General features: G+C 44.5%; 3 protein-coding genes and 1 non-coding gene across 7 annotated transcripts in view; 2 read left to right on the top strand and 2 right to left on the bottom strand.

The window, feature by feature from the left end:
• The window catches only part of CYB5R2 (cytochrome b5 reductase 2), a 10,539-nt gene extending 7,514 nt beyond the window's left edge, over positions 1–3,025 (bottom strand). For all 4 annotated transcript variants that reach the window (XR_011570864.1, XR_011570865.1, XM_019974864.2 and 1 more), the window contains exons 1-3: positions 2,899–3,025; positions 943–1,089; positions 627–699 (exon numbers count right to left, since the gene is read on the bottom strand). Coding sequence is in view for 2 of the 4 variants with exons in the window: in XM_019974864.2 (XP_019830423.2) it covers positions 627–699; positions 943–1,089; positions 2,899–2,919 (241 nt within the window). In the remaining 2 variants the exon portion in view is untranslated. The remainder of the gene's footprint in view (positions 1–626; positions 700–942; positions 1,090–2,898) is intronic.
• Positions 1–27,322, top strand: part of PPFIBP2 (PPFIA binding protein 2) — a 200,269-nt gene that overhangs the window by 167,720 nt on the left and 5,227 nt on the right. The window contains exon 27 of the transcript XR_011570863.1: positions 1–27,202. This exon is cut by the window's left edge and continues 14,754 nt beyond it. The gene's annotated coding sequence lies outside the window, so the exon portion shown is untranslated. The remainder of the gene's footprint in view (positions 27,203–27,322) is intronic.
• Positions 18,004–18,110, top strand: LOC139176189 (U6 spliceosomal RNA). The gene has a single exon (XR_011560645.1). It is a non-coding gene; the product is annotated as a U6 spliceosomal RNA (small nuclear RNA).
• The window catches only part of OVCH2 (ovochymase 2), a 24,290-nt gene continuing 21,401 nt past the window's right edge, over positions 24,434–27,322 (bottom strand). Inside the window, exons 14-16 of the mRNA XM_019975838.2 lie at positions 26,983–27,114; positions 24,768–24,849; positions 24,434–24,545 (exon numbers count right to left, since the gene is read on the bottom strand). Of these exons, the coding sequence (XP_019831397.2) occupies positions 24,773–24,849; positions 26,983–27,114 (209 nt within the window). The 3' untranslated portion in view covers positions 24,434–24,545; positions 24,768–24,772. The remainder of the gene's footprint in view (positions 24,546–24,767; positions 24,850–26,982; positions 27,115–27,322) is intronic.

Genomic DNA, 27,322 nt, shown 5'->3' with positions numbered 1-27,322 from the left:
CTTCTTTACCGCTGTGCCACCCGGGAAGCCTGGTGGTACAGATTAGAAATGGCATTAACTCGGAACTCTAGGACTGTTGAGGCTTGTACCCACAACGGGTATCTCTGTGTGCATGGGTCTGAAGCCCCCGCTGAGAATCCATGTAGTGGGCTGGGGGGAGGACACCAGTTCCTCCTGCCTCTCCAAACATTCAGGACCTTTCTCCCTACATAGGGGAACATCAATTCCTCCCATCCCTCCCAAGTGCACAGCACTTTACAGTTTGAATTTCACATCCATCCGTCCCTTCTCACAATACCACCAGTAGCAGACAGGCCTGGGAAACCCCATATTATAGACAGAGGCTCAGAGAGGTGAGGGACTTGCCTAGAGTTGCACAGCAAGGAGCTGACAATGGGATCTTAGACATTCTGACTCTAGAGGTGCTTCTTTTCAATGCTTATTACAGTATCAGTTTTGTGTCAGCCCAAATGGAACAATGAGAGAGGGAATGGACCGTCCCCAAGCCCATCTCCCCACCTCTCAGAGCTTATGTGGCTCAAGCAAGGTAGCAGGGTAACCTCTGCACCTCAGCCAAGTTTCTGATGGGAGCAGAGTGCTCCCGGTGGTGACAAAAGCCCACTCACCTACAGGAAGCCCTAAGGCATGGTCCAGGGAGGGCAGTCCAAAGCGGAACCTCCGAGTGTTGTGGCTGATTTGCTGATAAAGTAGAGACAGGCTCTGTCAGCTTTCTGGAAGTCTTGCTGGGCAGCTCAGATGCCTGGGAAAGGAGCTCTCCACATGCATACACAGACGTGTGTGCTCTGGGGAGCAAACCAGAGGCCACGAGGGCCCACCCCACTGCCCTGGCCTCCCCAGCCACCGCATGCCCTACACCTTGTCTTCCTCTCGCATCACCCCACCCCCATCCCTGACAGCAGACGGGGAGGGCTGCCCCATCACCTCTTTCTCAATCAAAGGCAGCGGGTACTTGGTATCAGAGTTCTGTAAGGTGATGTGACGACTCTTCATCACGTTCTTGCTCTTCCGGGCAAACAGGAGCACGGTGATCCCAATAACAGTGACAGCGAAGAGCAGGGACGGGTCCTCCTGGACACAGTGTGAGCAGGCCCCTCAGGTCCTGCCTGCCCTAGGCAGGACAGCCCTCAGGCACGGCGGAATCCTCTCCACACCAAAGACACGTGTGAAGCTGGACTGTGCCTGAAAGAAGCTAGGCAGAGGTAAAGGTACCAGAATGGAAGGCAGGCTGAGCCTCGGGTGGACCTGGAGTGTGGGAAGAGGCCAGCTGCAGATCAGACTAGCTGGGAGGTTCTAAACTCCCAGCCAGATGGCCCAGAAGTGCTAATGTCACCAGGCCTTTCAAGCCCATCTGTCTCGATTTTGGCTGCAGTCTAGGGTGCAAGCCCTGGAAGTCTCTCCCTTGAGGTGGAGGGGGTGCTTCTAATACGCAATTTGGAATGAAAGCCTCAATCCTCAGGGACAGAGCTAAAGAGGGGGGATTAGTTGTTGACATCTAAGAGGTATAGGGCTCCCCTCCCCTACTCCCTCCTTCCAGGTCTGGCTAAGGCAGAGGTAGGGGTGGGGTGAGTACCCCTGGTGCCAGAGCTGCTCCAGGTCTTTGCTCAGAATCCACCAACTCCCACCCTTAGCAAGAGTGTCCTTGCTCACAACCTGCCAACTCCCACCCCACCCACCCTTAGCAGGAGTGGACATAAATCTTTAAGTTGAAGAGTTCAGAGATAAAGGAAGTTATACGCACACACAAAAGGAAAAAAGAAAAAAACAGATGGAACCAGTTGAGACCACAATGGCAATGAATCTGAACTCCAGCAGACCCTGAGTCCTCATTTTACTATATGAGCATATTAAATGACACACCTATTAGTAGCTGGGCTTCCCTGGTAGCTCAGCTGGTAAAGAATCCACCTGCAGTGCAGAGATCACTGTTTGATTCCTGGGTCAGGAAGATCCCCTGGAGAAGGGGGGATAGGCTACCCACTCCAGTATGCTTGGGCTTCCCTGGTGGCTCAGAGAGTAAAGAATCTGCCTGCAATGCGGGAGACTGGGTTTGATTCCTGGGTTGGGAAGTTCCCCTGGAGGAGGGCATGGCAACCCACTCCAGTATTCTTGCCTGGAGAATCCCCATGGACAGAGGAGCCTAGTGGACTATAGTCCATGGGGTCACAAAGAGTAGGACATGACTGAGCGACTAAGCACAGCACAGCATTAGTAGCCAGGACCAGACATTAGGACCAAAAATGGATAAAAAGGGGGTAGCACCCCACTCCCTCAAAAAAAGCCCTGCCCCTTCCCCATAGACTAATGCATTTTATCCTTGTTACTCTAAATACATACTGCCAGGTGGGCAAGGAGTTGATCTGTGAACTTAGTTCCCTCTTCTCCATTCTTTGGCCACTGAATCAAGCTTGTGCCTTATACTCTCCTACGCAAACCCGAGTGGAAAAGGCACTCTCCCTGCCACCAAGCGAGGGCCCCAACTGAATTCTGTAACAGCTGATTTGGGATACTCCATTACCTTAGCACCCAGGATACACCCACACCCTTCGAGGCAGGCCAGTGAGGCCTTGGCACTCACCTGCCAGGGACTCCGCGGGGCTCCTGCATCCGCCCCCCACCCTGCCACCCCTCCAGCGAGAGGCCCGCCGGCGGGTGGATTTGGGAAAGGTCCTCCCGGCCCTCTTCTCAGGCTGGGAGATCCCCGCCCCACACTGGGCCTTCTCAGGCTCCGCCCGCCCAGTGCCGGCCCCTCCCAGGCCGGCCGGGATAACACCGTCCCCGGGCTCCTCAAGGCCTGCGGGGGTCCCGGGGACTCTGCCCGGCTCCCGCCCTGGCTTCTCTGGCCGCTTCCTGCCAGGCCCCCGGCTACTGGGAACCCACCCGGAACCAGCCGCTGAACATGTCGAAGGGGCGCTGTCTGGGAGGCCGGGAGGACTCCAACAGAAGCTAGGCCTGGAAACGGGCACCCGGGACGGGCGGTGGGCCCCTCCGTCGTCCCCACCATGAGGGCCAGGGTTCCGAAGCTTCTTTCTCACGGGATTCCGGATCTGCTCCAGCCCTGTCCCCAGGACCCCAATCCAGGGGCTTCCAGGGCGGAGCTGAGGCCCCGCGCTGGGATCTGGGGGCTGCCTCGCTTCTCGTTTAACATCCCTTGTTTATTACGTGGCTGCCTCCGTATCCCGGTCCTCTCGCCGGACACGCTGAGCAGCTCTGGTGGAGAACTTCCTCTACTTGCTTGTTTACACCTGTGGCAAGGCTGGAGGAAGGCTCTGCTGGTCAAAGAAATGGGAATCCACTCCAATTCAGAAAGCACAGAAATATATACAGCAGACATCCATAATGAGCTCCTACTCTGAGCCTAGTCCTTGACCAGGTGTTTGGACGGGGCGGGTGGTGATTGAGTTAAAGAGAACAAAGCATTCATTCATTCTCTGTTGGGAGAGATGATAGGTACCCAACACAAGCCCAAAGAGGGTGCAGAATGGCAGGCGTAGATAGCTTTGGGGGGACTTCACAGCAAATTTCAGAACTTTGGTGATCCCCTCCCCCATCAATTCTCCCATCGCCAGTGGCAAGGGTGAATCCCTGCCTCCCGGCCTGAGTAAGACAGAGAAGCCAAGAAATGGACTCCACTCCCAGCCCCACACACCACCACAGGCACATGCATAATGGAAGCCCCCCACCCCACCACCGGCAGGTGCCAGGATATCACTGTCAGACACTTTTCTGACTACTTATTAATTGTAACATGATGGCTTGTGAACTAATTTTATTACCTAATTACTAAGGAGGTTGAACATCCTACGTTTTTCTCATGGAGTTTCTTTCTTTGGAAAAAAAAAAGTGCTTGCTTATGACTTTTGCCCATCTTTGTATTGAGTTGTCTTTTTCTCACCGATTTTTAGGAGTCATATATATTTTAGAGATTGCTTCTTTGCCAATTATATCAGTTACAAATGTTTCCTCCTAGTTGGCAACTACTCTTCCTTCTTTTCTTTGGTAGTGTTTTTTCTTTCTCCCTCCCTCTTTGGATAGAAGTTTGTCCTCTTAGTGTGGTCAAATGTATCAATCTTCAATCTTTTTCCCTTTATGGTTAGTGCTTTTTGTGACTTATTTATTCCTAGAACCGTCAACCGTTCAATTTCAGCTTCTTCAACGTTACTGGTTGGGGCATAGGCTTGGATTACCATGATACTGAATGGTTTGCCTTGGAAATGAACAGAGATCATTCTGTCGCTTTTGAGATTGCATCTAAGTACTGCATTTCGGACTCTTCTGTTGACCATGATGGCTATTCCATTTCTTCTGAGGGATTCCTGCCCACAGTGATTACGGTGAAGATCACTCAGTCGTGTCCGACTCTTTGCAACCCTACCAGGCACCTCTGTCCATGAGATTTTCCAGGCAATAGTACTGGAGTGGATTGCCATTTCCTTCTCCAGGGAACTTCCCTACCCAAGGATCGAACCTGGGTCTCCCACATTGTAGACAGATGCTTAACCGTCTGAGCCACCAGGGAAGTCCTGCCCACAATTATCTATTCCTACCCAAGGTCAAGATATTCTATATTTTCTCTGGCAAGACTTCAAGTTTTTTCCTTTTAAGTTTTTCAATCACCCAGAATTGATTTCTGTGTACGATGTGAAGTAGGGATCCAGTTCAACTTTTTCTATATGGATTATGCATTGTCTTGGTAACATTTATTGTGTTGCTCACACCTGATCACTAACCTGCAATGCCACCGCTGTCATATATCAGTTGTTACCTATTTATGAGTCCAGTTCTGGCCTCCCTGTTCTCTTACATTGATCTAGTTGCCCATCTCCTGTAACAATGCCATAGTTCTCTAATTGCAATAGTTTATAACAACTGTTTATATCTTTTACTCTTATTTGGGTCTTAGTTCCAATATTACTTCCTTAGAGATGCCTGTTCCAATGCCCCAATTTAAGGAGATGTACATATTACATTCTATTCATAGCTGTTACTTTGGTTTGTAGCTGCTATTTCTGAGTATTTAATTGTTAAATGTCTGACTCACATTAGTCTGGAAATCCCACTATGGCAGAGATTTTGTGTCCCCAGGGCTTAGTACAGTGACTGTCATGTAGATAACATTTATAAATATTTAACAAAGGAGTGAATGCATTCATCTCTGCCCCGTAGCATTTAGCACACTGGCTGACACAGAGTAGATACTTATAAATACAATGCACGGTAGATGCTCCAGAAATACTGAAGAAAGAACCAATCCTTTCTGAAAGTACTCTGTATGCCTTGCTTGCTTAATTTGTCTCTGTAAGATGTATCACCAGATGATAAACTGCATATCTTACCTACTAGCCTACTGTCTTTCTCTTCCTGCCAGGATATAAGCTCCATGAGGACAGGATTTACTTTGTTTTAACTCCTAGAAAGGTGCCTAGGATTTATTGCATGCATGAATGAATGAACTTTATTTTTTCCCTTTGATTCAATTAAAAGTCTTTATTGACTTTGGAATCTAAAGATGCCTCACTTTGTTCTATGGCTTTCTTAGTATTTTGCCTTTATCCTCTATCCTCTCTTCTCATGTTCCCTGCATAGCATGGTCCCTCTGTGTGACTAGAGGGCCAGATGGCACATCTTGCTTTCCTTAATCTTGGGGCAGGATGAAAGGGAAAGTGTTAGTCACTCAGTCGTGTCTGACTCTTTGCAACTCTATGGACTATAGCCTGCCAAGCTCCTCTCCAGGCAAGAATACTCGAGTTGGTAGCTATTCCCTTCTCCAGGGGATCTTCCAGACCCAGGAATCGAACCCGGGTCTCCTCCATTGCAGGCAAATTCTTTACTGTCTGAGCCACAAAGGCAGGCATTTATCTGGCCACCCAGTAATTTCAAGAGGGTGATGATTCCCCTATCTCTTCAGCTCTTCTACACACTTTATATGTGTCCCTCAGATGCTTGTGTGTGGCCAGATTTTGGTTTATCTTCTACTCATTTCCTGAAATAGACCATGAGCATATGTCTCACTCCCCACATCCCCAGCTTGGTAAGAGAGCCCAGCAAAGAGAAGCCCCTCAGCAAGTGTTTGCTGGAAAAAGAAGAAAGAAAGAATGAACATCTGTTGTCACTATTTGAGCCCATATAACAGTACCGAGCCTCTCTCATTGTTGAGAATTCCCTGGGGTAAACTGGTGCGCTAAGTTGATGTTTGGAGTATGTGCTTCTTAAACCACCAGCTTGTTGTGGGCTTTTCACTAGCTTTTAACTTTGAAAATGATTTATTTCTATTTTATCCTTTGAACAAATGAGCAACTCCGGCCATTTTAAGCTTAAATTGTGGTAGGCTCAGTAAGAGTCACCCAAATGTACCACATCCCAGTCCTACCTAATGCTGCCTTATAGCTGCAGTGAAGTTAAAGATTTTGGGTTAAGACTGTCCTGGACTGTCTCATGGGCCCACACAATCATGATATTCTTTATAAGAAGGATACAGGAGGGAATTCCCTGGTGGTTCAGTGGCTAAGACTCCATGCTTCCAATGCAGGTCTGGGTTTGATCCCTGGTCAGGGAATTAGGTCCCACATCCTGCAACCAGGGTCCTGCATGTCACAACTAAAAGATCTCGTATGCCACAACTAAGACCCGGCACAGCCAAATAAATAAATATATATATATATTTTTTTTTTAAATAGAAGGACATAGGAAGGGACAGATAAGAAGGTGATGTGATGCCAGAAGCAGCAATTGAAATGACATATTTTGAAGATGGGGGAATGGGCCAGAAATCAAAGAACACAGGCACCACTAGAAGATGAAAAGGGAAAGGGAAAGGATTTTCCCCTTGAGCCCTTTGAAGGAAGTATCTTTACTGATACCTTGACTTTAGCCCAGTGAAACTGATTTTATAACTCTGGCTTCTAGAACTGTAAGGGAGGGACTTCCCTGGTAGCAGAGTGGTTAAGAATCTGCCTTTCAACACAGAGGACGCTGTTAGGATCCCACGTGCCATGGGGCAACTACACCTGAGCACTGCAGCTAGAGAGGTCACATGCTCAAGAGCCCACATGCCACAATGGTCGAGCCCACACATCGCAGCTACTGAGCCCTCAGGCTTCAGTGAAGGTCCTGTGTGCTGCAACTAAGACCCAATGCGGCCAAATGAGTATTAAAAAAAAGAACTATAGGAGGATAAACTTGTGCTGCTTAAAGCCAGTAGATTTGTGGTAATTTGTTACAGCAGCAATGGGAAACTAATACACTGAATGAACAATTGGTTTTGTCTCTTGTTATTCAGTTGCCAAGTTGTGTTCGACTCTTTGCGACTTCACGTACTGCAGCATGCCAGGCTTCCCTGTCACTCACCATCTCCCAAAGTTTGCCCAAGTTAATGTCCATTGAATCAGTGATGCCATCCAACCATCTCATCCTCTGTCCCCCTCTTCTTCTGTCTTCAATATTTCCCAGCATTGGGGTCTTTTCCAATGTGTCAGCTGGCCAAAGTATTGGAGTTTAAGCTTCAGTCCTTCCAAAAAGTATTCAGGGTTGATTTCTTTTAAGATTAACTGGCTAGATCTCCTTGCTTTCCAAGCACTCCGAAGAGTCTTCTCCAGCACCACAGTTCAAAAGCATCAATTCTTCAGCGCTCTGCCTTCTTTATTGTGCAGCTCTCATATTTGTACGTGAGTACTGGAAAGACCATAGCCTTGACTATATGAACCTTTGTCCACAAGTCTCTTAGGACTTGTTCATTTATACTTAGATTTACTTAAAAATATATTTCCTGTAATTTGGATAAGAGAAGGCAGGAAGTGGCACTGGCCTCTGATCTTGATGTTCTCCTTGCTCTAAGTACGGGTATCTTTTTTTAGTCTTAGCAGCCTCCTGCTGCCTGGCCACAACTTCAACTTGTCTCTGCCAGGCCACGTGAGCAGCTCACCCACTCTACCACTTCTGCACCCTGGCTCTCTCCTGTCCTCTGTGCATTGTCCAAAAGTGTCATCCTGAACAAAGGACCTTGGTAGGCAAATTTAGTTGATTAGGGTGAAATTTATAAGAGAACACAGATGGAGAACTCAAGCAATCAACCATGACCTAGGCAGAATATTACTTGAATTGGAGTTTCCTTGGTTTTCCTCTTCAAGGATTTTAAACTAAAGTATATTGATGCTGGGCTTCCCTGGTGGAGCTGTGGTAAAGAATCCACCTGCCAAGCAGGAGGCCTGGGTTCAATCACTGGGTGAGGAAGATCGCCTGGCAAAGGAAATGGCAACCCATTCCAGTATTCTTGCCTGGGAAATCCCCTGGACAGAGGAGCCCGGTGGGCTATAGTCCATGGAGTCGCTAAAGAGTTGGATATGACTGAACAACCAAACAGCAACAATATTTATGCTACCTGATCAGAATTCAACACTGAGCCCTGCAAATGGACATAAAGCAATAGTAACGCCTTGCTTTCTGGAATGTTTCAACCTGGACTTGTAGAACAGAAATGTGGCATGAAAAACTTTTGGCAAGCTCCTGGCAATTTGGGGCTGACACAGGCCTGATGGGATAAGACTTTATAAAGACAAAAGGCTTGAGACCCTGGGAGTGACCAGAACTTGCCAAAAACAGTTATCTTTGGGAGGAATCAAAAGAATAGCTTGAGACAGTGTCATTAAATAGAAACAATCATGGACATAGAGAACAGATACGTGGTTGCCAAGCGGGAGGGGGTTGGGGGTAGGATGGAGTGGGAGGTTGGGGTTAGCAGATGTAAATGTTTATACGTAAAATGGATAAACAACGAGGTCTTAGCATATAGCACAGAAAACTATATTCAATATCCTATGATAAACCATAACTGGAAAAGAATATAAAAAAGAATGTATGCATATATGTAAAACTGAATCACTTTGCCATATCGCAGAGAGTAGCACAACACTGTATATCAACTATATACTTCAGTTAAAAATATATATATATAAAGAGAGAGAAAATAAAAACATTCCAAAAAAGGAGACTAGCTTGAGGAGTCCTGTGCCCGTTGTCCCTCCCACACCCAGAAGAATCCTCCCTGAGCAGCTTTGTGGGCAGAGCTTCACCAGTGATGCTAGTTGAGTTCCCCTCAATGTTTATAGCAGTTGCTTCAACTCTTCCCAAACAGCATCTGCTGTGCCGGGGCTGGGGTAGAGCCTCCAGAAGGTAGTGTGTAATTGTGAGTTCACAGCTTGGGCTGTGGAGACAATAGGGAGTAACCAGGACAGCAAATGAAGCTTCCAGGGGTGGAGTTCCACCTACACAGGCAGTTGTGGCTGCCTGCCTGGTCTGGGAGCCTCAGACCTATATTAGGAGAAAGGCTGGTCTCCAGCAAGGGAGAAGGGGGAAATGTCCCAAAGAAAGATATGGAAGAAGGCATTCCTATCTCCTAGTTGCATACAATCAGCAATTTCTGTTTTTTTTCTTTTTTTGAAAGCAATAACAAGTGAAGATGGAACAAACCAGGCTAAAGCTTCCGTTCTGAGAATCGTGATAGAACATTCTTTCTCATGGAACTGCAGGGTTTACAAAGCACTTCCCAGAGTAGAAGATATCTCTCTGAAACTATTGTGATCCTTTTACGACCACTTTAGTTTGGAATAAAGAACCTCCAAGAGATTCCATGTCTTGTGCAAGGTCACAAAGCTAAGACACAGGGCCATGTTCCTGAATGTAGGTCTTTCTCCTATACCACGGCAATACATGATACAGTCAATGCATAAAAAACATTTTGTTCGTGAGCCATACAAACTTAAACTCAATTCCTGACTTCAAATTTAAAGAAACCTTCCATTTTTCAGCTGCCAAACCGAAGCCCAGAAATGTCAAATGATGCTTTTGGAGAAAGGACTGTAATTGGGTCATTAGTACTGAGATTTCAGGCTCTTTCAGAGCCTGCAGTTTGATGAATAGCAAGTGTAAGCTTCTTCCATTGTGGAAGAGAACTCAGATGGTATAGAAGTGTAGAAAGGCGTCTTTTTTCTCTGCCTTCCCTCCTGTTACTGTGTATCACCTGCCATAGTCCCATCTAAGTTCTCTTCCCCTCTGATCTGCTAAGGAACATTGCCCCAGCAATTCTTCCATCTTTTCCTTTCAATATCAGTTCCGTCTCTCTGCTTGACAGTTCCTGGCAGAGTACATGTGTTCTGTAATTTTTCTCATGTTAAAAAAAGTTGGTGGTCCAGCGGTTGAGAATCCACCTGCCAAGGCAGGGGACACACCTCTAGAGCCCTCAAGCTAAAAATACTGTGTTCACATGCTACAATTGCTGAAGCCCATGCCTAGAGCCCGTGCTCAGCAACAAAAGAAGCCATGCAAGGAGAACCCTGTGCACCCCAATAAAGAGTAGCTCTCACTCTCTGAAACTAGAAAAAACCCATAGGCATCAATAAAGACCCAACATAGCCAAAAATAAATAAATAAAAAATTTAAAAAGTTATAAAACCTTCTCTTGACTTCCATACCTACATTGAGATGCTATTCCATTTCTGAGTTTCCAGTTACAATAAAATTTCTTGAAGGAGTTACCTGTACACATCATCTTCAAATCTGTCTATCCCATTCTGTCTTGAGTCTACTCCAAAAAAGCTTTCACTCTCACCACCATTGTTGAAATTTCAATATGCCAATGGTGCAAAACCTACTGATCAGTTCTCCATCAATTCCTTCTCGTTTCTACCCCCTGTAAACATTGAAGTGCTCCAGATCGCAGATCTCAGCTTCCTTGGCAATTTTGTCCTATGACAGTTTAAATATCAACCTATTCTACATAATGCAGGCTGGATCTTTTCCCCTGAACTCCATGTTCATATATTCAACTGTCTACTTGATATTTCCTCTTGAGTGGCAATAGGCAATTCAGACTTAAGGTTATCAGATACAAAGTCACAATTCTCCCCCAGAATCCTGTGCCTTATAGCCATCTAAGGAAGTCATCTCAGGAGGAGAATACCCGAGATCAATATAGTCATATGTAAATAGTTCAGATCCTTTCTTTGCCATGTTGGTTAGTATACATTGTTCAAAACATCTCATTTCAGGAAATGGCAGCATTGTACTTCCAGTTGCTCAGGTCAAAACCACTGGGGTCATTTTTTACTTCTCCTTTCATACCTTAATTCAATCTTGTCATGTTGGCTCTTAGTTCAATGTCTATCTGCTTCTCACCACGTCCACTGCTTCTACTCAGATGTCAGTGTTTTACCCTGGTTATTGCAATAGTCTCCCAACTGATCTTGCTTTGTCCCATGCCTTCTCCCAGCAGTCTAGTTTCAACATAGGAGCAAGAGTGAACTTGTTTAGATGGGTTGAGGCCCTGCTTCTCCACTTGATGTCTTTTCACTTGGAGGAAAACCCAATGTCTTTCCACTAGCCCATAAGGTCCCACACAAGCTGCCTTCCCACCCAGCTTCTCTGATCTCCCTGTGTTCATGCCTCTCCTGGCATACTGGCCTTCTGGTGGGTTTTGGTATCTCAGACATGCTCCCACCTCAGGTCTTTAGCACTTGCCATTCTCTGTGGCTAGAATGCTTTAGTCTCCAGATATCTGCCTAGCCTTCACCCTCACCACCTTCAGATCTTTTCTCAGATGTCTCCTTATCAGTTTTCCCTGGACCATAGTTTTTTTTAAATTGCAAACATCCTTCTATTTGGCATTCACTATCGCTCATCCCTGATTTATTTCACTCTATCATTTATTACTAACTGCTGTATTTTTTTTACTTCTTTATTATCTGCCTCCCCATCTCCACTAGATTTTTGTCCATTTTGCTCACTGAAGTATCCCTTGTGACTAGATACCTGATTCAGATAGAGCCACTTACAAATGTTTGTTGATTAAATGAAGAGAGAAATCTAATAAGAGCCTAAAGAGCACCCATATCCCATCAAAAAGAAAAGCCCTACTAGCCCCTTGCAATACATCATTTTAGAGTTCTTATTCTGGATATTTATATTATGACCTGGGCAGGAATTAGTGGCATAAAAGCAAGTCAGCCTCCCCCACCCCTTAAGTTAGGGAAAAAAAAAAAAACACACCAAAACTTTTTCAAGATGTGAAAAGGTGTATAAAATACTCCAGAGTGTATTAAAATTATTGATAAACGGCAGTGGTTCAAAATACTTATTTTTGAGAAAACATTATTTCAACTACACTGTCATGTTCGTAATCTTGTTTCAAGTCAATCTGATTTCATTCAGAACTATTTGGAACCACAGTCTTGTTGGAATGGGTTTTCAGGACGCCAACAACAGTACAGTCGTGTAACAGTAGTTCAAATCTTCCCGATTCCACTTTTGTTAATGTATAGTGTTCAAAGCAAATATTATTCTAAGAAAACTAGAATGCCTACTATGTGTGTTGATTGTCTACAAGGGCAAATTCATGTGGCCCTAGAACTCCCAAGGATGACCTGAATTGACGCATAATGAGCGAGACTAGCTTGCCTGGAAAATCCCATGGATGGAGGAGCCTGGGAGGCTGCAGTCCATGGGGTCGCTAGTAGTCAGACATGACTGAGTGATTTCAGTTTCACTTTTCACTTTCATGCATTGGAGAAGGAAATGGCACCCCACTCCGGTGTTCTTGCCTGGAGAATCCCAGGGACGGAGGAGCCTGGTGGGCTGCAGTCCACGGGGTCGCTAGTAGTCAGACACGACTGAGCGACTTCACTTTCACTTTTCACTTTCATGCACTGGAGAAGGAAATGGCAACCCACTCCAGTGTTCTTGCCTGAGAATCCCAGGGACGGTGGAGCCTGGTGGGCTGCCGTCTATGGGGTCGCACAGAGTCTGACATGACTGAAGCGACTTAGCAGCAGCAGCTTTCTGTAACAGGTGGCACTTTATTAACCATCATTGAATGTCTACTATATGCAGGCACTGGGCTAGTCTCATTACAATCCAGGACATTGCTTATAAATAGATGATGGTGGATATTAGGGAATACCTGAATCTGATCACACTGTTTAGGGTGCAGTATACTGTGCATAGCACTACTATGTGTCTATGGTTAAGAAATCTATGCCCTGAGTCATTGTATTACAGTCTATCCTGAAGACAGACTGTTAACATGAGATGGGTATTCATGGAACCTGAGAGAAGGGAAGTCAGAGAGCAGGGCTCAGCTCCGGTGTTTGCTACCCTGTTTGGCATCAGAGCGTTCTGCTTACTGGAAGAGTGACGGGGCTGCCCCTGAGGGTGATGCCTGGTCCCTGTTTGTCCTTCAAAAAAGTGTGGCAGCAGAAGTTAGGAAGAGTGGATGTACATATCCCATATCACATATTCCGTTCACTAGAAGTGCACTGCCCAGCCCTGCATTAAAACACCCACCTTTGTGTTTATATATCCTCCCGCTGATCCTGGGACTTGTTTCCAGGAGCCTCCTCACTGAGAAAATCTTGACACAGTTGAGTTTCTGGTCTGACAGGGCTGAGGACCTGGACTCGTTGGGCACCTCCAGGACTTCGTTTGAGGAGCCAGACACCGTCCCTGAAACAGAAACATTTTTTTCATTGGCTCTTAAATCAAGCTTCAACAAGCGTTAAGAGCTTATTTCTTACTTCTTTCTTCTTACTTTTTGATCTTGTGCCCAGAATCTTATGTGTAACACAGAAATTAACCCCAATAATTATGGTGTATGGACTTATAGTCCATAGTTAATTTTCTATAGGACATAGTTAATTTTCTTATGTAGGAATGGGTTTCAGCTTGAGTCCAAGTGGTTTCAGACTCTTCCAGGGATGTTTGAACAGGGATGGGATGGAATTAGCAGATGTGTATTTGCTTAGGGCTAAAGAGATTCCTGAGAAAGAATTTATAGTGAGGGAGAATGATCCAGGTATAAAAAGTCTGAGGAGATGACAAAAACTTAATCATTTTAAGGGGGTCAATTCTGAGAACATCATGGTGTTTTCTGTTCTTTTTTTCCAATTAAAAAAATGTAATAAAATACATGTAACATAAAACTTACCATCCTAACCATTTCAACTGTATAGTTCAGTGGTATTAAATACATTATTATTGTGCAACCAATATCACCATCCTTCTCCATAACTTTTTTTCATCTTGAAAAACTGAAACTATGTAATTTTTAAATAATAACTCGCCGTCCCTCCCTCCCTGCTTCCAGCTCCAGTAAGCTGACCCAGGGATAGAACCTGCATCTCTTGCGTCTCCTGCATTGGAAGGTGGATTCTTTTACCACTGCACCACCTGGGAAACCTCAATTATTAACACACAAAATTTACATGTGTTAATAATAAGTCTTGTGAGAACTGAGGAGGAACAACGAATGCATGATTTATTGACTACAGTCTACCTGTCCAAATAGGATGAAATAGATCTTTTGAAGCCATAGAGTTGGCTGCCCTACTCTATGCTGCAATCAGTAGTGATCTGATTCTGGAAGCAAGGAGAAAGGAAACTGAACCCTGAAAATGTAAAAGGAAGATCCTTTTCCTTATTTCCTATCTGGAGTGGGATGCTTCTGAAAAATCCAAAAACAGTGCTTTTATAAAGGACTATTCCAATCTCAAAAGAAGGTCCTTAAAACTGTCTACAGAGGGTCCCTGAGCATCCTGGAGATTCTAACCTCCCATTGTTCCAGCAGCTCCACTAGAGGCCCCCTTACCAAGCCACCAGGTGACAACTAGAGTCTTTCCCACAGGCTGCCAACTCCCCAGTCCCCCATGAGCATTGTGAGAGAGGAGAGAGACGGTGGGTGGAGAGTGTACCAGCAGGAATCTGTGCCTCCCGAGAAGGGAAGCCACAGCGCTGTCCACAGCGTTCATGGAGAGAGGGACGCGCTAGGACCTGGCAGCTTCAGAGGCAAGGATGACGATGCTGAGCTGCAGTAACTTGTTGGACTTCTCTCCACCTTGAAGGCAAGAAATCTCTTTGTTAAGGTCAATTAATGTCTAGGAAAAAAATGGCATATATTTTTAAGGGATATTTGGGCATTTTATTTGTAAAGACAAAGGGAAAGAGGATTCTACTGTGTGAATTAAAAGGTGTGTGATGTTTCTTGGCAAGCTGTCAAAGAAAATTATATTACCCGAAACATTTATAAGAAGTGATGGCTGTGAGAATAAGAAAGAGGGCCTACTACATGATTTTAATACAGTCCCTTCAAAGACTAAGGCTGAGAAATAAGTGGTTATCAGGATCATGCTGGTGTATTAGTCTACATCCGTGAATCCTGAAGCCAGGAGCATCAGCAGCCCAGAAACAAGCCACTGTACTTGGAGACCATTCTTCAGAAAGGGAAGTCTATCTCTCTTGTGGCTTCTTTGTCAGCTCCTCTTTATTCTCCTTCTTGAGCCATCAGACATGGAATCTTGACTTACTGAGATTACCCACAAGCTGCCAACGGCCAAATCAAAAGACCTCTTTCCCCATTCTTACAGGACTAGATTTTGTCCAGCATTTTACATTATTGACCATCCTTTTTCTTGAAACCTAAGCTCTCTCCCCAGCTTCCATGCTCTGTCCTGCTTCTCCCCCTCCCCTTCTGCTCACTCCTTCAGCCTTTCCTCAGCTTCTCCTCTCTCCCTTTGCTCCTTTTCCTCTGAAAATAGCCTTTTCCAAGGCTGCAACCCTCACCCTCACCCATATCTGCCACCTCTCAAATCACATCACCCCTGGCTGTTTTCCTAATCCCTAGACATCTGTAGCTGGACATCCCACAAGTATCTCTAAAGTTACCTGATACAAACTTAATTCATCTGTACCCCTCACACCCTCCCCACATCTGCTTCTGCTATGATATTTCTTTTTTGGGCCAAGAGCACATGCAGAGGCAGTATAGTATAGTGGTTAGGAGCACCAAGTTCTGATTTCAGACAGTCCTGGCTTGGAATCCCTATAGGCCACTTGCTGGAGCAAAGAAATTGATCACTGAGCTTCAGTCTCTTCATCTGTAAAATTAGGGTTAAGAATAGTACCAGTTTCTCAGGTTTACTGAGAGTATTATATGCACATAAAGGGTTTGGCCCAGAGTAAGGAATAAATGTCAACTATTATTATGGTTTGAGCTTCCTGGGTGGTACTAGTGGTAAAAAACGATTAGCTTTTATCTACTCAGTCACTTGAGTCAGGTACCTGGAAGCTATTTGCATATGTGTGTGACTTTTTCTTTCCTCCATTTTAAGCATTATTGGTCATCAAATCTTATTGAATCTGTGGACACAATGTTTTTTGAAACTACTTTTTCCTTTTTGTCACCCTTATAGTCCTTAGCATATTTTATTTGGGCTCTTACATCTATGCATCTTCTCTACTGTCAGAGTAGTTTTTCTTTAATACAGGTCTTCTTTCCCCCCTGTGCTAGAAGGGCAATAGTTCCCATCTGTTGGCTACAAGATAGAGTCTAACATTTTTAGCACCAACATAAGACCCTTTACAACTGGAACTCAGGCTGTAATTTAGGGTAATCTCCACTCAATTCCCCCTGTCAAAGCACCAGATTCATAGGACTGCCCCCTTTGCCCTGACTATCCCTCTGCACAGCCTTTCTGATCCCTTGTTCGTGCCAGTCCCTCTGCATGGAAAGCCTTCCCTTCTGTTTCCCTAAATATTTTCTGATTCTTTTAAGACCCAGCATAAGTGTCTAATCCTTAGTTAAGCCTTCCCTGATAGTTCTAGGAAGTCACTCCCTTCTCTTCGTTCCCTCTGAACACAGTTCTCACGTATGTCAGTGTTTATCACCTTGTACTGAGGACAGCGGCACACCCTTCGTAAACCCTATGCTAGAAATCATGGGTTGTTTTATTTGCTTTGGTGTCTCCAGAGCCTAACTGAGAGTCTGGCAAAAAGATGGCACTCAGTGAAGACTTGCACGTGACCATGGAAAATAATGAATGAACAAGGGATCAACTGTGGGCTGGGAAGGGTGGCACAGCACCAGAGCAGTGTGGAATTCGTCCCAAAGCAGGGCCGTGCAAGGATGGCTGGGCTTAAGCTGAGTCTCGTGCAGGCTCTGTCTCTGCAGTTGTCTGACTGTCACTTCAGCTTTATCAGCCTCAGTTTCTTTTCGTGAACACAGGGTAAGGGTCCTCACCTGTTCACACGTCAGGGGCAGTGTGAGAGATGCTGAGAGCAGGTGTGCAAGTCAGGAGTCTGTGAAGGGCTGTGGGGATGGAAGGTTCCCGGGACACTCGTGTGAGGCTGATCGCAGACCTGGATGGGGGCCCCTATCCTGTGGCTGTGCCCCATGCTGGAAGCAGCTGCCCATCACCTCTCACAGGCACTCGGGCTGGAAGAAGGTGGTGATTCAAGTGAAGCAAGTCTACCGGCTGCGGTGGTGCCAAGTGGTAGTCCGCAGGGGTGCCGCAGGACGCAGGGTAGCTTGCGAGTTAGGTGATGGACCTTTTCTAATAAGACAAAAGGAGTGGTAAATAAGCCCATGGAAGAAGGGAGGCTCATGGAGCCTGAGTGCTTGAACTCCCTCTGAAGAGGAAACAGCATGAAGTGAGGGCACCTGGTCACCGTGTGGGATGCTGTCAGACTGCCCCTTGTAAGTGCCCGCGTGGCTCCAGGCAGACATGGGCGTCAGGGAGGGATTCCTAAATGACTGTAGCTTGTTCTACAGTCTTGCGGGGTGGGAAACAAGGGAAAGCTGGCCTGTGGGCAGTAGAGGGTTCCCAGGAGAGGAAGAGGGCCTCGACTGTGAAGCTAGACACAATCGACAAACTTGGAATTGGCTCTTAAATCCTGTTTCTCTTTTTATAAAGAGAAGGGAGACTCAGTCCAAATCCTGTACTCTGGGCCAGAGACATCTACGAATGACCAGCCTCTGGTCAATGCTGTGGGAGGCCCACGATCTGTGGGGCTGCGGCAGTCACAGTGGTGCTGGTGACCAGGCAGGCTGGAGAGAAGGGAGGCACCCAGGTCTCTTACCTGAGGGGAGCCATTGGCCAAATCATGGATGCTTGCTTTCACCACCCAGGTAACTAGAAAGTGAGAAGAAAAGAAATCACAGATACGGTGCTTGCTTCGGCAGCACATATACTAAACCTGGAACGAAACAGAGAAGATTAGCATGGCTTCTGTGCAAGGCTGACACACAAACTTGTGAAGCGTTCCATATTTTTATGTAAAATAGATGACCAGTGCAAGTCGGATACATGAAGCAGGGAACCCAAAGCCAATGCTCTGGGACAACCCAGAGGGATAGGGTGGAGAGGGAGGTGGGAGGGAGGTTCAGAATGGGGGGACACAAGTGTACCCGTGGCTGACTCACGTTGATGTAAGGCAAAAACCATCACAATATTGTAAAGTAATTATCCTCCAATTAAAATAATAATAAAAAAATCACAGATATGGCCTCATTAAGAAAATATGGGGTTAGGGGACTTCTCTAGTGGTTCAATGGCTCAGAAACCATGCTTCCAATGCAGGGGCCCTGGGTTTACTCCCTGGTCAAGGAACTAGATCTCACATGCCATGACTGAGTTCACATGCCACAACTAAGACCCAGCACAGTGAAATAAATATATACATATTAAAAAATCTGGGGTTAGGAGGTGGCTCTCCAAGGAGCCCTAGAATCAGAGGGAAAGCAAGGCCACCATCTTGACCACTGCAGTAAAGGCAGCAGCCATTCCTTCCAGAAGCCCAGCGAGGCTCTAGAGACTGCTCTCTTCTCTATGTATATAGATGATCCTAGGGCTCAGGAACATGAAGCAGTCTGTTTGACATCATTTGATGAGTTAAGAGCTCTAACAGGAGCATAATCAAGACTTGCAGCCTCATTCTAAAGGTTATAGCTATGCATGTTCATCATCTGCAGGAAATAACTCAGAGCCACGGTCTCAAGGCCCTGGTTAGCCTGCATGTCTGGGTCAGCTGAAGAGACTCAAGAGGGTGCAGCCAGAGGAAATAGGTTAATTACCAAACAGTTTTCTGAAATAAAAATAAAATTTCTATAAAATGAGAAGATACTAGGCTAGTCTAATTTTTTTTAAAGATTTTGAAAATATCCAAGGAAAGTAGAAAATATCACAAGGTATCATGGGGAAATATTTTGTACAACACAAAGCAATTAGTAGGAAAATCTGAGTGTTATAGCTGTTACTAGATGATAAAAGATCAAAATTGAGTGAAGGTGACATTTTTAAACCTAAAAACTAGTAACCAGGAAAGAAATTGAGAAAGTTACTGTTGGCATCTTCAAGGAGTAGACGGCTAGTATATTTAATCACATGACATCATTATTTATTATTCTCCCGTTGTAAGTTTATGCACAGCATAGAGCAAGAAGGAAAGCGCTAAGAGAAAGTTGCTAAAAGAACAGATCTTAAAAGTTTTTATCACAAGGAAAAACAATTGTAATCATGCAGGGTGGTGGAAATTGACTACATTTACTGCAGAGATCATTTTGCAAAAATACAAATATCAAATGATTATATTTTATACTGGAAACTAATATGTTACATGTCAATTATACCTCAGTTAAATCAAAGGCGTGTTCTCCAGTTCTTTTCATGAAGAATGGTGATACCAAAATCTGACAAAGGCAGATGATAGAAAAGTATAGCCAGTGGTTCTCAAACTTTTTGGTCTCAGGTCACCTTTACACTTTGAAAAATATCACTGAAAATCCTAAAGAGCTTTTGTTTATGGAAGTAATATTTATCAATAGTTAACATGTTAGAAATTAAAGCAGAAATTGTTTAGATTATGCCTTTTTAAAGATAACTACAATAGAACTATTAGGTGTTAACATAAATAACATGTACTCAAATAACCAAATCTTCCAAAACAAAAAAAATTTACATTAAACTGGCATTGTTTCCCATTTCTTCAAAACTGTTTAACGTCTGACTAAACAGAAGACAGATGGAACTTCCTATCCGCTTTTTACATGCAGTCTGTTGAGATATCACACATTATGTAGTCTCTAGAAAACTCTATGACACATTCCTGAGAGAATGGGAGTGAAAGGGGATAGTATGTCTTAACATTACTATGAAAGTGTTAGGTCCTCAGTCATGTCTGACTCTTTGTGAAGCCATGGACTGTAGCCTGCCAGGCTCCTCTGTCCATGGAATTCTCCAGGCAAAAATACTGAAATGGGTAGCCATTGCCTTCTCCAGGGGATCTTCCCAACCCAGGGATTGAACACGGGTCTCCTGCACTGCAGGCAGATTATTTACCATCTGAGCCACCAGGGAATGCTGGGAAAGATTGAGGGCAGGAGGGAAAGAGGGTGACAAAGGATGAGATGGTTGGATGGCATTACCGACTCAGTGGACATAAGTTTGAGCAAACTCCAGGAAACAGTGAATTACAGGGAAGCCTGGCATGCTGCAGTTCACAGGGTGGCAAAGAGTTGGACACAACTTAGCAACTGAACAGCAATTACTATGAAAAGCATTTTGACCTTGCAGACCCCCTAAAAGGATCTTGGAGATCCCCGTCGGTCTCCAGACCACATTTTGAGAACCTCCACTGTAAGTCAATTTCAATTATGAATGTTGATGCAAAAATCTGAATGAAACATTAGTAACAGAGCCCAACAGTACATTGAAAGATGAATGTATCATGTCCAAGTGGGATTCAGAACTGTAGGAATGTTAACTCTGCCAGGCTTCTCCATCCATGGGATTCTCCAGGCAAGAATACTGGAGTGGGTTGCCATTTCCTTCTCCAGAAGAACTTCCAGATCCAAGGATTGAACCCAAGTCTCCTGCTTTGCAGGCCAGTTCTTTACCATATGAGCCGTCAGGGAAGCCCTTAGTAAACCTATTAACATAGATTTAATATACTAATAAGTCAAAGGAGAGAATCACTCAGTCATTACAATAGATGCTAAAAGTATTTCAAAAAATTCAATATTCATTTCTGGTTTAAAGATCTTAGGAAGAGAGGTATAATAAAATATATCTCCAAAAACCAGCCTTCTGTTTAGTTTAAATATACTAGAAGCATATTTTAGTGTGAAATAGTGTGAAGGGGCAGAAATTTCCCAAGCACTCGGGAACTCAAGTTCTGCTGGGGAAGCAGATTGCCTGTGATGGTGGTGAATGGGAAAGCAGCAGCAGACCCTAGTGGATATCAGAGATGGTAGCTGAAAAATTAATGATCAGTCAAGTTAAACCACGCGCTTCCACCATGCTCCATTCCCCAGGTGTACTTACATATTGGTGAAGCAACGAGCAAGGGTGACTACCTGGTCTTCCCAGCAATGCTTGGTGGCAATCTGCACACTGACCTGCTATGGCCAAGAACTGACCATGGCCTCCTGCCTCCCACAATCTGCCTGGGAAGGGACCTGGAAAGGGGGAGAGAGAGCGGTGCTGCAAAGCCCACCTGGAAAGGGGCCAGCGAGACACAACTTAGCTACCCATGAAACCTCCTCATCATCAAGTCCAGGTCTGAGCATCTCCCTTGGACTGGGAACTCTAATGATACCTGGAAATAATGAGAAATGCTTATTGAATTCTAGAAATTATATATATATATATACAAACACACACACACATAACTTATATATAACTAGAAATGACGTTTTACCCAAGAGTAAAACATCAAGCTCTCTCTTGCCTTTTTTTTTTGGTACCACTTATCAAGTCTCCAAACACTTTAGATCCTATATTCACAGTATATCTTGAATCCATCTTTTGTCTTTGAGCTTGGATCTTCAACATTGCTCACCTGGACTACTCTCCCTGGGGTTAATCTCTCCCTGTCCTCTCACTCCCAAATTAACCATTGAAGAGTGCTTGTTTGGATTATATCACTCCCCTGATTATAACAATCCAAGGTTCCCCACAGTGTATGGAATAAAGTTCACATCCTATTTTTCTTCATCAAATAGCCCCAAACAGCAGTGTCCTAATTTTCTCAGAAGTTATTTCTTGTATTTTCTGGCATTCAGGATTTTCTTGTATTGTGGTTTTTGGTGCACATTTCCCAATTTGTTGTCAACTTTACAGCAACCCACTCCAGTACTCTTGCCTGGAAAATCCCATGGATGGAGGAGCCTGGTAGGCTATAGTCCATGGCGTCATAAAGAGTCGGACACGACTGAGTGGCTTCACTTTCTTTCACTTTGTCAACTTTATTAAAGTAACATCCACACAGAAAAATACTCAAATAATAAAACACTTTAAATGAATTTCTAAGAAGTACAGCTGGAACCCAGATCAAGATTTAGACTATTAGAATCTCTAAAGACATTTCAGGAGTCCAGTCCAGTCAGTATGCCTCCAAAGCATAACTGCTATCCTGACATCTAACACCATCTATGTTTCCGATGCTTTTAGTTTTACATAGCAACCCACTGCAGTACTCTTGCCTGGAAAATCCCATGGGCAGAGGAACCTGGTAGGCTGAAGTCCATGGGGTCACTAGGAGTCAGACACGACTGAATGACTTCACTTTCACTTTTATGAACTGTAGAAGGAAATGGCAACCCACTCCAGTGTTCTTGCCTGGAGAATCCCAGGGATAGGGGAGCCTGGTGGGCTGCCGTCTATGGGGTCTCATAGAGTCGGACGCGACTGAAGCAACTTAGCAGCAGCAGCAGCAGCAGCAACTCTATTCCCTGGCATAGGAAATGGCAACCCACTCCACTGTGCTTGCTGGAAAACTCCATGGACAGAGGAGCCTGGTGGACTACAGTCCATGGGGTTGCAGAGAGTCGGGTATGAATGAGCACACACGCAGTCTCTCTCTGTACGTGTAACTTTCATCATCAGGATATAAATCCCTTTACGACATCTAGGTTAGTACCTATGTAGTTCTCTGTACTTATCTCCCCCATGCCCTGGGCTCTGGTACAGAGATTTATCCAAAGAGGACACCAAATCAGGGCACCGGATCAAGACAACGTGACAGAATGTCAACAGTTGAGGAATATATACAGGAGTTCATTGTATTATTCTTCTATCTGTTCTGTAGATTTGGAAATTTTCAAAATAAAAGTGAAAGACACAATAGCTTATTGGACGACTTATGCAATCCAGTTTAGGTGTGCTATTTAAAACAGGACACATGTAAACTCTTTATCTTATCCTTTGTAAGTTTTTGTGTATTTGTATAAGGGAAGAAACCCCTAAATGTAGGTGGGAGTTCAGTGAGAGGGAATCAGGAAAGCCTCCCTTACTGGAGCTATTTGTGGATTATTTACTTTTATTCATCAAATATTTATTTGGCATTTCTTGTGTCCTGGGCACTGTGATAGGTGCTGGGAATAAAATGATGAATAAAATCTAGCCAAGAGTAGTAATGAGACTCCTTGGCAGATATCCTGTGTAGGTCAGGCTGAGAGAAGACTTTGTTGACTATATCTCCCCCTGGTGGCCAAGAGCAGGAACCGCTGCAGATACACCACAAAGAAGTTCCACCCGGGGTTTCTATGACTCATGCCGTCCAAGCCAAAAAACAAAATCCAGAAAATTCAGACTGCTTCTGTCCCTCCTCACTAAAAGAAATACTTACCCACCAAACTCTGTTTTTCTGTGCTCCACGTGTCAGATAATTTATAAAATTAAAAAATTTAGTTAAAAATAAGGTGATTTTTCTTTAGACAAAATATCAAAATGGCAATTGGAAAGTTCCCTTACCCTCAGCCTCTACTGCCCCTTCATCATGTTTCCCACAGGGACCTGGATGCCACACGTGGATGTCAGTGATGTTACAGGGGAAACAAGGAAAAGAGAAAGCCCAGCTTCTCAATGCTTACCTGCATACAGACATAGCAGTTCACTCACTTTGTTTGCAGCGGATGGATCTTGTAAGTCAGATCAGATCTGGCCAACTATTTACCCAACCCTACTGAATGAATATTTGGATTGGGAATTTGATTCTGTGATTTCAGTGCTGCTTTGAGCAAAGGGACAGTGACCGCATCCCATCCAGCTCTATGTGACGGCTTTTTTGATGTGGCAGCTTGGCCAGGCTACAGCCTCCAGTTATTCAATAAAACATTAGTCTAGATGTTGCTATGAAGGGATTTTGCAGATGTAATTAAAGTCCCTAATCAGTTGACTTTAGGTAGGGAAGACTGTCTTGGATTGTCTGAGTGGGCCTGACATCATTAGTTGGAAAGGCCTTAACACAGAAGGCTCCCCAGAAGAGAGAAGACACTCAGCTTGTGGAGAATGGCCTCAGCCCACATCTGTGAAATTCCAGAGTCCTGTGATCTTCCCTTTCTGCCTGCCTGCCTTATAAACAGACTTGCTTAGTCAGCCCCCAAATATCCCGTAAGCCGGTTCCTGGCAAATAAACTTGCTAGATCTACCATAATAAAATATCACAGACAGGGCGACTTAGACAAAAATTTATTGCGTCACAGTTCTGGAGCCTAGAGGTCTGAGAGGAAGGTGTTGGGAAGGTTGAGTCCTTCTGAGGATGAAGATGATGATGATGGACAGCCTGCTCCAGGCCTCTCCTCTAGCTTCTGGCGTTTTGCTGGCCATCTTCAGCATCCTTTGGTTCGTAAAAGATGCATCACTCCAGTCTCTGCCTTCATGTCCGCGTGGCCTTCTCCATATGCGCATGTCTCTCTCTCCAAATTACCCCTTTTATAAGGATATCAGTCATATTGGATTAGGGCCCATACTAATGATATCATTTTAACTTGATTGCCTCTGTAAACACACTGTCTCCAAATAAGGTCATAAAACGTGTCCTTAGATACTGGACATTAGAATTCCAATATTATCTTGTGGGGGTTCTTGGTTGAACCCTGGACTAATACACTGCATGTGCTTCTCATGGTCATGTTCTCCAAAACAGCTTACCAGAATCACTGGATTCTTTCAGGTGGTACATTCCATGTCTCCAGAAACACGGATTCATTCTCTAATCCAGAGATGTTGAAATCTGTGTATAAGCATAATACAAGTGCTCAGATCATGCAAACAAGGTCAGTGTTTAGGGTTTATCAGAAAATTATTATTGTTAGAATTCTGGGGGCATCTCGTCAGTTAGATTTTATGGGTATTTGAACTGGAAAGTGGAGTGTTTTAACTATAACCTGGGTTTGCCATAAGCAGCTATTTATCACTTAAAAAGAATGAACATCTTGAGAAGCCAGTAACTAGCTTTCTAGGATTTGGACAGAGTGCTCATGGGTGAGAGAGCTTGGAAGGAAGCTGAATCTTCTGGTGTCCAGGGACCAGGGGTCAGTGACAATACTTCATGTCTCTGAGCCTCCCTCGTGTGTCACACACCCTGGCTCCTGACCAACCATATCTTGTCTGATTTAATCCTTGCTACATTCTTATCATGTGTTTATTACTCTCCCATAATAAGACTGAGGAGGACGAATCTTAAGGGACACTTAGGTCACACATCTAGTAAGGAAAGGTCAACATTCAGACATACAGTTGATCTTCATTCTTTGTGGATTCCGAATTTTCAAATTCACCCACTTGCTAACATTTATTTGTTAATTCAAAACCAATCCCCCTGGCACTTTCACAGGCATTCACGGACATGTGCAGAGCATGAAAAATTTGAGTTACTTGAAGCATGTGTCCTGGCTGAGGTCTCAGCCACACTCCGTTGTCTTGTTTCAGCTCTCGCAGTGTAAACAAGTGTGCTTTCATGGGTCTGCTAGCACCATTTTCTGTTTTGTCTTGCTTTTTGTATTTTTGTACTTTTGTTTTTTCATTTTCAGGCATGCTGCTGTTTTTTATCACCTTAATTATTTACTTTTTAAAAATGTTTTACTTACTTTTAAATGAATTTTTATTGCATTATAGTTGCTTTACAATGTTGTACTAGTTTCTGCTGTACAGCAAAGTGAATCAGCTATCTATATCTATATATAATATATATACATACACATATAAGTGAGAGTTGGACTATGAAGAAAGCTGAGCACCGAAGAATTGACACTTTTGAACTGTGGTGTTGGAGAAGACTCTTGAGAGTCCCCTGGACAGCAAGGAGATCCAACCAGTCCATCCTAAAGGAAATCAGTCCTGAATATGCATTGGAAGGACTGATGTTGAAGGTGAAACTCCAATACTTTGGCCACCTCATGCGAAGAGCTGACTCATTGGAAAAGACACTGATGCTGGGAAAGATTGAAGGCAGGAGCAGAAAGGGATGACAGAGGATGAGATGGTTGGATGGCGTCACCGACCCAATGGACATGAGTTTGAGTAAATTCCAGGAGTTGGTGATGGACAGGGAGGCCTGGCGTGCTGCAGTCCATGGGGTCACAAATAGTCGGACACAACTGAGTGACTGAACTGAACTGAACACATATATATTTCTTCTTTTTTGGACTTCCTTTCCGTTTAGGTCATCACAGAGCATTGAGTAGAGTTCCCTGTGCTACACAGTAGGTTCTCAATTAGTTATCTAGTTTATACATAGTATCAATGGTGTGTATATGTCAATCCCAATCTCCCAATTCATCCCACCCCATCCCCCTTCCCCTCTTGGTATTCATACATCTGTTTTCTCCATCTATGTCGCTATTTCTGCTTTGCAAATAAGATAATCTGTACCATTCTATAGATTCCCCTTATATGCATTAATCTATGATATTTGTTTTTCTCTTTCTGACTTGCTTCACTCTTAGTCACTAGTACGCGTCTCTGCATTTTCGTGCTTTTTTTGGTGGTTGAAATGGCCCTAAACATAGCGCTCCAGTGCCATCTAGTGTTCGTAAGTGCAAAAAGGCTGGGTCGTGCCTTACAGAGAAAATACCTGTGATGGATAAGCTTTGTTCAGGCACAGGTTACAGTGGTATTGGCTGTGAGTGAGTTCAGTGTTAATGAATCAGCAATGTATATTAAATAAGGTGACCTGAAACAGAAATACAAACAAAACCAGAGGCTGATAGGAACCTAGCTCCTCCGCATTACCCCAGGAGCAGTGGTTCAGGGTTCACAGATTCGGTGAAAAAAGAGTTGACTGTACCCAGGCCGAGCTCTAAAGCTTGCTCTATTTACCACATGAGGAGGATGAGACTCAGAGTTGGTACCTCCGTCCTCTTACCTGTTTCATGAATGAAGGAAACTGTAGCCTGGAAGCCTCTGAAGTTCGCGTTTTCATTGGACTGGAAGCTGATGGACATTACCCTGGTGACGCTCACCACGGGGGTGGGGACAGCAAAGCCACACAGCCGAGCTGGTTCAAGCCCAGCCCAGGCACGACCGGATCAAGGGCCCAGCAAATAGACATGGCAGTGGATAGAAGAAAAAAGATTGTCCTTCAGGTAACTGTTAAGAAATAAACTTTTCCGGTGGATGTCACAATTCATCTTCAAAATGGAAAAGGCATACTGCTTCTTTGTACTACATATTTAACCCTGCTAACATTTCAATTCTGTTTATCT

This window comes from Bos indicus, chromosome 15 (genome assembly GCF_029378745.1).
Source record: "Bos indicus isolate NIAB-ARS_2022 breed Sahiwal x Tharparkar chromosome 15, NIAB-ARS_B.indTharparkar_mat_pri_1.0, whole genome shotgun sequence".
NCBI lineage: Eukaryota > Metazoa > Chordata > Mammalia > Artiodactyla > Bovidae > Bos > Bos indicus.
Note: the sequence above shows the minus strand (reverse complement) of the source record. Positions and strands in the feature narration are given on the sequence as shown.